Consider the following 12207-nt stretch of genomic DNA (forward strand, 5'->3'; position numbering starts at 1 on the left):
ACATGCACAAGACCTTTGGTTCAATTCCTAGCACCACACAGATTCCATCTCACTCCAGTCAGAATGACAATCATCAAGAATACAAGCAACAATAAAAGTTGGCGAGGATGTGGGGGGAAAGGCACACTCATACATTGCTGGTGGGACTGAAAATTGGTGCAATCATATGGAAAGCAGTATGGAGATTCCTCAGAAAACTTGGAGTGGAACCACAATGTGACCCAGTTATTCTACTCCTAGGTTTATACCAAAAGGACTTAAAGTTGGCATACAACAGAGATTACACAACCTGTGTAATTTTACATCATGTACACCCAGACAAACGGGAAGTTATACTCTGTTTATGTTTGTGTCCAAATGCATTCTACTGTCATGTATAACTAATTAGAACAAATTTTTGAAAATTCTCTTTCCCCTCTTCCTCCTGTTCAAGGCTAAACCCATCTGTACACTGAACCCCAGCCCTGTCTTCTCTTTACTTACCTCTCCCAATTAATCCATCACTCTCTAGTAATTTCAACTTCTCCCTCTCTGGTGACTCCTGATCCTTGCCTGTAAATATGTTTAAGTGTCCAGTTCCCCTTCACCTCAGTTTCACAAAAGGAGGAATCTGCTTTCTTCAACCATCTTCTTCCCTCCCTCTTAATATTCACACATTGCCATTATACTTAAAACCCCCAACATACTACTAAAACTTCCTTCTCTAAAATCATTTATTACACCACAATTACCAAATCTAACATCACTTTTCATCTTATTATTTATAATCTCCAATTTTGTTATAACTTCTAAATTTTATAATAGCAACCATTACATACCTAAGTATTAGACATATTTCTTATTTCTAATCCTCATGTCAAATTATGAAACTGAAATTATTACTAGCTTACAAGTGAAGAAACTGACATATATAATTTCTCCAAACAACTTATTGATAGCCAGGCTGATATCTGAATCCAAGACTCTCCTGGCCAAATCTTCCATTTGTTTTTAAAATCTTCCTTTTGTTATTCTGATTATCCTAAAATATGTTTTGTTGTTGTTTTGGTTTTTGTTCTTTGGTTTTTGGGTTTTACCTCAACCCCTTCCAGTTCTACTTTTTATGCTATAACTTCTGAAAATCTAAGACACTGTAGCCTAGGAAAAATGATGTGAGCTTTAGAATCAGACCTAGGTTTAATTCCAGCTCTGCCAGCTACACATATCACACATGGTATGGTTACCGTCACACAAATACTCACAAATTGCGATGAGGATTTATCCACTGACACACATTTTCACAGATCACATGAATAGACCTTTACCATGAAACTTTACACACAAATACATTTAAACTTTCCCATGTTTGTACCCACACCAATTCACAGTCACTAATTTCCTTATGAAACTCACTCTCACCGAGATACTGTGTGACTTAACAAAAGTCATATATCTGCCTGTCTTCCTTCAACATTACCACTTTCCTCTCAAGAAGTCGGTTTCCTCGGAGAAGTGGCACCTCACGAGTCCATTCCCCTGGTAGCCTGCCTCCAGCATGACAGTCCCCTCACCTGTGCTAGAGGGGACTCCCACAAACGTGCAATTCACAGGACAGCACCACTACTTCAATCAGTTCCACGTTGCATCGCCCAAGTTTGAGTCGGAGATATGATTCATAAATGCTGGTTAAGACTCTATTCCTGGGATCATCAGACTGAAGCCTGGGAAGGAAATCATGCTCACCACCTGCTGTGGTAAATAAAGTTTTGTTGAAACATAGCCACTTTCATTTATTTGCATATCACCTATGGCTCCTTTTGTAGGAAGTGATGGAATAAACCATATTTGAAGCCTTAAATATTACTCTGGGCCTTTACAAATTTCCTGACCTCTGAATTAGAATAACCATGTAATTATTATTTATAAGGGTGTTGAAAGGGAAGGCAATTTCCCAGGGTCACAGAAGAAAGCAGTTAAAGAAGTCTAGAAGCAGTAGAAGCACCAAGCTTCCATAGGAACATTTTGGTCTATCTTCTGCAACTCTGTTCTTGAAGGACAGAGAATTCTAAATATACCCTCTATACGGTGACCAAAAAGGAAGGCATTCCATCATTGTTTCCCATGTCTCTCATCAGTATTTCCCCTACCTTACCTTCTTTATCCCCATACACAGTCAGACCCCACAGTCCTTGCCCAGGGACAGAAGGACCCACAGAGGCACAAAGCTATCTTGGTCAACATTCATCTCTCCTCACTCCAAAGTGTTCATCACAGCCTTCCATAACCACCACCTGGAGCTGTGCCCCTGACTTCATCCCAGGGAGTCCCCACAGCCAAAGGCTATGTGTAACAAACCAAGCTGGTGAAGGAACTGCAGGGGAAATTATTTTTTCTCTGAGCATCCTAGGGACCATGGACCTATCCATGTGATATTCTTCTCCCCTAGGATCACCTCTACTGCCCATGACATAACTAAAAATCCATTAACTCTTTCAAGGCATGGTTACTGGGAGCCCGAAATTAAAAAAAAAAAATGCTTGAAGGGCATCCAAGAGTTTGGGAGAAATTTGTTGGGAGAGAGCTGGGATCCTATAGGTTTTTTTAAACACTTATTTGTTCATTTGCCACACATTCAAACAACATAGACTAAGTGCTAACTCCATTGACAGTACCTTAATAAAATGTTGAACAAAGTCAAGTCCATTTAAAATATGTGCATATGTGTGTATATACATATTGTTTTATCTATGGAATTAATATTTCATCCAGTGAATAGTAATGAGATATTTTCATTGATAATCCCACCAAGCTTCTTTCTTCCCTGTTTTGGGGAATTTACATAATTAAGATCATTCTGTACATCTGGCATGCTCTAAGTTCCCTTGATAACAAATGTTCTGTAACCACATTGCTCCTTTAATGTTTTCCCCTTTCAGGAAATCATGTTTATTTTTTAAATAAATTTGATTGTGTGTACAATCCGATGTTATGGGATACAAGACAGGTAGTAAAATGGTTACCATAGTGAAGCAAATTAACCTATCCATCATCTCATACAGTTATCCTTTTTTCATTTTTGTGGCAAGAGCAGTTAAAAATCTCCTTATTTAGTAGGAATTCTGTGTACAGTTCTGCTACTTTTAATACAGCTCCTTTAATACAACTCCAGTTTAACACAATATGTATGACACATGGAGTTAGTACTTTACAAATATTTCTTGAAAAAAATGTATGACTAAACATTCGCATTGGTGACATACCACCAAGTGTTTAAACTACCCCCCTAAGTTGCACATTTTTATAGCTTCCATTTTTCTCTATTAAAAATATTCTGGGGGCTGGGGTTGTGGCTTAGCAGTAGAGTGCCCACCTAGCAAATGCAAAGCCCTGGGTTCGATCCTCAGCACTACATAAAAATAAATAAATAAAATAAAGGCATTGTGTACAACTACACCTAAAAAATATTTTTTAAAAAATGTTATGAATATGTTTACATACAAATTTTTGTATGAACTCTGAATTATTATAGCAATGTTTCCATTTGGCATATTTTGTTGCTAATGGAAATTTTTCATATTTTGATATTATTTATAGATCTTTTTTGCAAACAATCAAATGTTTTCTATTGAAAACCCATTCCGGGAGCTGGGGATGTGGCTCAAGTAGTAACACACTCACCTGACATGCGTGAAGCACTGGGTTCGATCCTCAGCACCAAATAAAAATAAAATAAAGATATTGTGTCCACCTAAAGCTAAAAAATAAATATTAAAAAAAAGAAAACCCATTCTGTGCCAGGCACTTTTCAAGTGAAGAAGGCAAGTACCTTTGTGGAATTTATGAGCTGGTAAGAAAAAGAAAGTCAAGAAAAATGAAAAGCAAAATCCCCTAGTTGAGTATTTTTGTCCATTAATATTGTGATGCAATTTACAACCCATGAAAGTGCTTGATATATTTTAAAGATATTAAATCATTGCAGAATATTTCCTAGGCTTTGTTCCAAACTAATGCTTGCTCACTTTTCTGTAGAAGGAATTGCTCTTTTGAGACTCATATTATCTATCTTCTTCTACTCCTCAATGCTGGCTGCAGGCCTTCTAAATTCCCTCAGACTTATGCAAGACTTTGACTCTGATACATAAACCCTTCAGTGTCCATGTAGAAAACTTATTTTTCACTCTGTACTCTTTTTTCCCAGACTTACTGAGTTATAACTGACAAAAAAAATTGTATATATTTGAAGTGTACAACTGGATGTTTTGATGTGTGTGTGTTATAACTCCCATAAGCTAATTAAAATATCCAGCATCTTAACATAATTACCTTTACTTCCTTAGCAAATTTCCAGTATGCAATAGTACTTTAACTACAGTCATTTTGCTGTAGATTAGATCTCCAGAACTTATTTATCTTGCTTAACTGAAACTTTGTACCCAATAGACAACATCTGCCCCTTCTCCCCCTCACTCTACCTCTAGCAACCACCATTCTACTCTCTGCTTTTATGAAATTGACTATTTTAGATCCCACTTATAAGTATGTGTCATAGAGTATTTTTCTTCCTTCATCTGGCTTCTTTTACTTAGTGTGATGTCCTCCAGGTTCATCCATGTTTTTGCAAATAACAGACTGAATAATATTTTCTTGTGTGTGTCTGTGTGTGTATATGAATCAGAACTGATTGGTTAGAAACTCACACAGATTTGTGACAGTAAACTTTTAAACATACTCGTATCTGTTCTCACCTATTCCTTTTTTATTGGGGAAACAATAAAAGGATCTGTGTCAATCATATTTTCTTTCCATTCATCTTCACTCGGTGCTCTTGCTTCCATTTCCTCCTTAGTTCCAAATGCATTTCCCTTCACTCCACATCTTTTCTCTACTTCCAAATTCACTAATTCAAATATGTTGCTGTTTAGTCACAGTTACTCGCCCAAGTACATGCTTACTATCCCTATTTTTTAACCTCACTAAGATTATTAATCTACAAATCTAAACCACCAATTCACTCTGTGTGTTTTACATTCTCAAGTTTAGACTCCACACTCTTAATTATAATTATTTTCTTTTTAAGTGTGTTAACATTCTCTAAATCTTCTCTCTGGTCAACCCAATGTTATCCTGAACCAAATCAACCTCCACATTTGTGTAGTCACATGGAGATCAAAATGATTGCCAATCTAGACTATCAACAGAGCGCAGCAAGCTTACATGTTTGCTAACATCAGCTCACTCTCCCAAGTCATTAAAAATTCAAATATGCCTCTTCTTCAAACTTCCAACTCTGATTCCAGCACCTACTTGTTTACTTTTAGCAAAAAAAAAAAAAAAAAAAAAAAAGTTATCTATTAAATCAAAATTGACTGATTAGAAACCCATACAGATTCATGACACTAAATTTAAAAACATACTTTCATCTGCTCTCACTCATTCCTCCTTCTTCCTTATTGGGAAAAAAAGAAGAAAAAAGGAGCAAAAGTTTGCAGTATCTACCAAATTTACCTATAATTGTTCTGGTGAGAGAACATTGAAGTGGCAAATAAACATCTGAGTGATGCTCAACAGTACAGCAATTAAAGAATAGCAAATGAGATACCATTATACACCCATTAGAACAATCGAAATCCAAAACACTGACAGCCACAAATGCTGATGAGAATGTGAAGCAACAGAAATTGGTTGCTGGTGGGAATGTTGAATAAAACAGTCACATAGGAACACAATTTGCAGTTCCTCACAAAATTAAATATAATATTACTATAAGATCTGGCAATTATGTTCATCAGTACTGTATTTACCAAAATGAATTGAAAACTTATGTCGGCACAGAAAACTGCACACAGATATTTAGATAAGCTTTATTCATGACTGAAGATGTGTTTCAACAGATTAATGGATGAAACTCTAGTATCTGAATACAATGGAATATTATTCGACAATAATAAAAAGTGAATACTCAAGCATGAAAAGGCATGGAGAAACCTTAAATGCATATTGCGAAGTGAAAGAAATTCAGAGATTATGTGCTGGGGAGTGATAATGACCAAATTATATTGTTATGTTGTAGGTATGTACAAACATGTAACAACAAATCCCCTCAATATGCACAACTATAATGCACCAATAAAAACAGGAAAAAATTCAGAGATTATCAGATTTGGTTTTAAAAAATCAGTTTTAAAGTATTAAAGGACATATACCTAAACCATGTGGACAAAAAGAATCTTATGAGTAAAGAACATAAAATAGCTTACCAAGAGGCACTAACCAATAGAAACATACACAGTCACATTCCTGTTTAATTAAACAGTATAAAACATGTCAAAGGTACGGTGTTTAGGAGATTCAGCTGCTCCAGAGCAAAAATTACAAGAATTACAACAAACTGATAAATATTAATTACTATGAGAAATTTTAACCCTTCTTCCTATCATTGCTGAATGATTAGTATTTATATGGAAAGTATGAAGAGTATAACTAATAAGCTTGTTCTGCTTATTTCTGAATTCATACTACAAGAGGAAATGTTTTTAATTGCATGGCATTTTTAATTGCATGACATATGTTAGAAAAAAGTTTATATCACCTATGCAGAAAGATGCAATCATATAAAAGTTCTAAAAGATTGGACAGTATAATCAATTTCAAAATTATGTCTCAGTTGTCTAATTATTGGTCATTCTGACAGGTAACAGACAGACATGAGCAATGGAACATAGAGTTAAGGGGAAAAATCTACAAATTGAGTCTACTATGCTGACCCCCACCCCTGCCATATACTTTATTTTCAAATGCAATTTGCCTGCAGCCCTGTCTGACTTAAGTCAATAGGATATGTTACATTTTACATTCCTCAGCAAACAACATGTTGTCTTCAGGAGAAAGGCAGGCACAGATAGGTTCTTTACTGCCCACAAGAACAGATAATGCTGATATTGGTGGTGGGGGTGGGGAGCTCCCTTACACAGACCAGATTCCAGAACTTAGGGAGATATGATAATGAGAAGCAAGCCCCCTAACCATAACATCTATAAAAGCAAATTCCAACTAGAACCGGTCAGTATGGACCAAGGTGATCCAGAGTTATCTTGGATCTTTGGCATGTCATTACTCCCCTCCATGGAGTAAGACCATGTGCAGTGGGGATTTCTGTTGCAATCCTGCTGTCAGTCAGAAGTCAAGCAGTGACCCCAGGTGGGATTTCCTGTAAACTTCCCTAGGACCCTCAAAAATGCAGGAGGGCAGGAGGAGAGCACTATCCCTCTCCTGAGAGGACCCATTCTCTCCTTTGAAGGTTTCCTCCTTTCCCCTTTTTTGCTGTTTCTTCTAACAAACTCATGAGTGACAGGTCCACTCCGAGTGACATGTCTAAATCTTTACAGCTTGAACACAAGAACCAGTAACCAAGGAGAATCATGGTAGCTTGAGCTGTAATGACTTTTATGTTTTCCTTACATTGCTTTATGTTTATCAACATATTGTCTTGAAAGATTAAATATAAAAAGTATGCCCTAAAAAAGCTATAAGAAAATCTGTTAGAATCAAAATTTAGATTGAAGAAAATATACCAAGATTAAAACAATAAAACCCAGAGGAAAATGGATTTGAAAACATTTATTTCTTTAGGTAAAACAAAAACCAACAACCAAGTAAAACAAAAAAAAAAAAAAGAAAAAAGAAAGAAAGAAAAATTAAAATTTAAACAACCCGAGAAAATAACTTCAAGAAATAGTAATATCTTTGGAAAGTTATGATGTTACTATGAGCCTCAGATTATATGTCTATAAAATGAGAATACTGTAGTAGAAACAATGAGTCTAATATAAAGATTAAAATTACAGCTGGACATGGTGGCACACGCCTGTAACCCCAACAACTCGAGAGGCAGAGAATAGAGGATTGCGAGTTCAAAGCCAGCCTCAGCAGAGGCACTTAGCAACTCAGAGAGACCCTGTCTCCAAATAAAATACAAAAAAAAAAGGGCTGGGGATGTGGCCCAGTAGTTAAGCACCCCTGGGTTCAATCCCAGGTACCCCCCCAAAAAAATACATAAGGCATGTAACAGGCTTTACACGGTTCAAATAAATCCTACTAGTGTATGGGGAAAATAAAAAGAGAATACATATGAAAAAAATAAAGATTTTAGGTGATTGCCAGAAATGCACTGAGATGTCTCAGCACTTGACATAGCTCTAGATGAAAAACTTATTATTTATCTTAACAAGTCTTTTAATATTACATAATATACATAATATTACATAATCCATTCCCAAATTTGAGCTGAACATTTCAGGGTTAGGCATGACTACTAGAAAGCAACCCCCCATCCCCAAACAATGAGTCATCGGTATCCAGTAAACCCATACGCACTACTTTCAGACTGATGACAAAGACAAGTCTCAGAGTCTCTGTAAGTTGCTTTAGAGACCCAGAACCCAATGAATTATTTTTCCTAGTGAGTCATTTCTTAATCTTTTATTTACTCCTCCCAAGATATATCTCATGGAAAGCTATTATGAAAAATTAATCTCTCCCATCCTCAAAGTCATTTCTGATTTGGAAACAACACATAAACCACTTGATCTCGTATCTGTTTTGTCTTGACCCCATAAATGATGGGATTCAGCATAGGTGGAGCAAGCATGCTGACGTTGGCTAGCAGAATATGGATATGTAGTGGAATGTGGTGTCCAAAGCACTGAGTGAGAACTGAGAAGATCCCGGGCCCATAAAAAAGGACAATGACACAGACATGGGAGCCACATGTGTTGAGAGCTTTGTGGCGAGCATCTTGAGAAGGGATGTAGAAGACAGCACAGAGGATCAGAACATAGGATACAAGAATAAGGATCATATCTAGGATCACTGTTGACATTAAGACAAAAAAGCCATACCAGATGTTTACTTGAATGTCATTACAAGCATATTTGGCCAAGCCAATGTGTTCACAGAATGTATGTGGGAGGATGTTATTTCTGCAAAAAGTTAGCCTTTTTAGAAGAAATACTATGGGGAAGATTGCACAGTGTGCTCTCAAGAAAACAGCCACACCAATTAGGGAGTGAGTGAGTATCATAGTGTATCTCAAAGGGTAACATATTGCAATGTAGCAGTCAAATGCCATCATCAACAAGATGCCTGACTCAGAAATGAAGAAAGTATGCTGGAAGTACAGCTGGACAATGCATCCATTAAGAGAAATTTCCCTATTATTATACCAGAAAATGGCCAATGCTTTAGGTTCTGTGGTGGTAGCAAAGGCAATGTCAATTCCAGCCAGCATACAGAGGAAAAGATACATAGGTTCATGGAGGTTGCTCTTTGTCAGAATAATGAAGATGAGCAGACCATTTCCAAGGAGAGCAAAGACATAGGAGATGCACAGGGGAATAGAAAACCACATATGTAGGTCTTCTCTGCCTGGAATGCCCAGCAGATAGAAGACTGCATGGTTGACACCAGTATGGTTGAAGCCAGCCATTCCTGAGGCAGGCTGATGTGGACTCTATCTGGATTTTAACCTAAGAAAGACAAAAACACAGATGGTAAGTAATTTTGGAGTTTTCTAGTTAAAGATATCAAGTTGGATGCCTCCACTAACACCATCTCCTCATAAGACCCCATTAAAGTGTCAGTAAAAGAACAACACATTCATGAATATAGAGAGCAGAAGAAATGGCAGCACCATTTTGAAAGCAAATGAATGAGAACTGACTAAGTAAATAAAGAATCAATTAATGTAAACATAAATACCCATCTATAAAAGTCTTGATGTAACTTTACTAATAAATCAGGAAATTAAAGTTATTGTGTGTCTAAATGTGTATGTGTGATGAGAAAGCTGTGGTATGGGTAAGAAAGCTACATTTTTGAGTTCCATATAAGAAAGTTGGTGAATGACATACAAAAATGATTACAAACATATATAAATCAAAAAATAACAGTAAAAACATACTATTTTCCCCATGGAAGTAAATACTAAAGAAAAATCTGTAAGTGTTAAAATGGTTATTTCTAAGGAGCAAAAATTGGAGGTAGCCTTATAAAATGTCTAGAATTTTTTTAAATATGCTTATGCATTATATTCACAAAAATAAAATTTCTTAGTGAAGTGCTTATCTCTTCTCCTAAAACAAAGATGTGAGCCATAACTATAAGTTCTCTTTTCTCTCTCCCTCATTTTAATTTTTGGAAACAGTCACTTCTTGCCTTGGCCACTGGATTTTCCCCTTGGAGAACATAGGGTGGTTTAACTGAACTGACTCCTCTCTTTTTAGAGAAGTGTCTAGGAAAGTTGGCATTGAAGTTGGCATAAGATTTTTAAAATCCTCTGATAAATACCTTCTATTATGAACCATTAACCCAAATTTTGGTCATTGTTCTCTTCTACCATCAGTTCATAGGACTCCAGCAAAAATCCTGGTGCTCCCAGGATTCTAAATGTGTTTCCTTGCCCTGGGCCTGGGAGGAGTACCAATTTCTAGCCCTGCTTGCCCCTGTTCCTAGAATCTCACCTTATAGATGACCAAATCAGTCATCAGACTCGGACCAAGTCTTTTAAAGCAGAAATGGAATCAGTGAGTGTGGGAAGCTTCGTTGAAGATCAGATTCTGCAGAGTGATTATCTTCAAGAGTTCTCGGGAGGTCACTTTTATTCCAGGGCATCAGTTCCCTAGGGTTCAGACTCTACCAATTTACCCACAGTCCATACGGGCCAAGTCATATGTCTGTTTCCTACCACATTTTTCTCCTGACACTTGTTCTCTAGTACCTCCCTGGTTATTTTATCTCCATCCTCAAATTTTATATGTACAAATGGGTAGCTTTCCATCCTAAAGGTTCTTACTCCCAACAAAATAATCTTTCCTGAGAAATCCCTATGCCTCTTTTAAGAAGAATTAGACCTACTTAAATCTATACTCCATTAGTTGAAATCCATATGCACTCATTCCCAGAGACTCAATAACATTAGTCTGGGTTGGAGCTTTGAATGCTGATTATTTAATAAACACCTCCACTTGAAGAAACACTGCTGTAGAGAGAAGCCAAGCTTGACTCATGGCTCTAGAAGTTCCATACTCTCTACTTCAAAAATAATTTTATTGGGAATCTAGGTGCTTTCCTACTGATTAAGAATGTATATGCCATTTGCTATCCCTGTATAATTTTACATTTTAGTGTTGTTTTTTTCTTTCTTTGAATCAGAATCTTCCAAATAATGTTTCCACCAGTCCATAACAAAATGAAAATTAGAAAGACCAACGTGTTATTCATAAACTTAAATGTATTTAAAGGATTGTCCCTTAAGATTATGTACTTTCAGGCTGAGGTTGTAGCTCAGTGGTAGTGTACAAGCCTCACATATGGAAGGCACTGGGTTCAATCCTCAGCACCACATAAAAATAAAATAAATGTATAAAAAAAAGATTATGTACTTTCTACTTTCAGGACCTCAAGATACTTTTTCTTTTATGAACTACTCCCAATAGTAAAAACAGTAGGGTTTTAAAAATTAATTTATAAAATTAAACAGTTAAAAATTCAATGTTGTTCAAATTTCAAAAATCCAAGCTACCAAGCCTTTTGAGTCTGCTCCTGAAATTTGAACTGATTGCCACCAAGGTAAAGTAGAGTGCTACATCGTGACATTTTCTCTGCCAGAGCATGTCAGGTTTGACTACAAACTTCTACCACTTCAAAAGACAAGGATAAGTTTCTTTTCTCTCTGTATATAAATAATAAGCTCTGTAGAAATGTTCAAATAATAGGAAAAATCAAATCAAAACCACTAAACCACTGTTAATGTATTCATTTTTTCTAGTCTTTATAAGATACTGGAATGAATCTGATATAACATTCCTATGTACATATATGAATATACCACAGTTAATCTCATCATCATGTGTATCCACAAAAATTTAATTCAAAAAAAAAATAACTATGGGTAAGTGGCAGAAAGAGCAATAGAAGAAAGGAGCAGGGGGTGGGGGAAGGAAAAGGAAGGGGGAGTTCTACAGAATGAATTAGGACAAATTATATTCTATGCTTTTATAATTATTTTAAAATGGATTCTACTGTCATGTATAACTAAAAAGAACCAATTTTTTGAAATGTATGGAGAAAACAAAACAAATCCATGTGCACTTTCTCTTATTTTTCTTCAAGTACTGAAGAAGAAACCCAAGGCATCATATATGCTAGGCAAGCACTCTACTACTGAGCTAC

General features: G+C 36.2%; 1 protein-coding gene across 1 annotated transcript; it reads right to left on the reverse strand.

Moving 5' to 3' along the window:
• Nucleotides 1–8527: 8527 nt before the first annotated feature.
• LOC113191367 (olfactory receptor 52B4-like) lies at nt 8528–9463 on the reverse strand. Its single transcript, XM_026401083.1, has one exon. It carries the CDS (start codon nt 9461–9463, stop codon nt 8528–8530), a length of 936 nt encoding a protein of 311 aa, XP_026256868.1.
• Between the last annotated feature and the right edge of the window lie 2744 nt (nt 9464–12207).

Source organism: Urocitellus parryii, chromosome 4 (assembly GCF_045843805.1).
Source record: "Urocitellus parryii isolate mUroPar1 chromosome 4, mUroPar1.hap1, whole genome shotgun sequence".
Classification (NCBI taxonomy): Eukaryota; Metazoa; Chordata; class Mammalia; order Rodentia; family Sciuridae; genus Urocitellus; species Urocitellus parryii.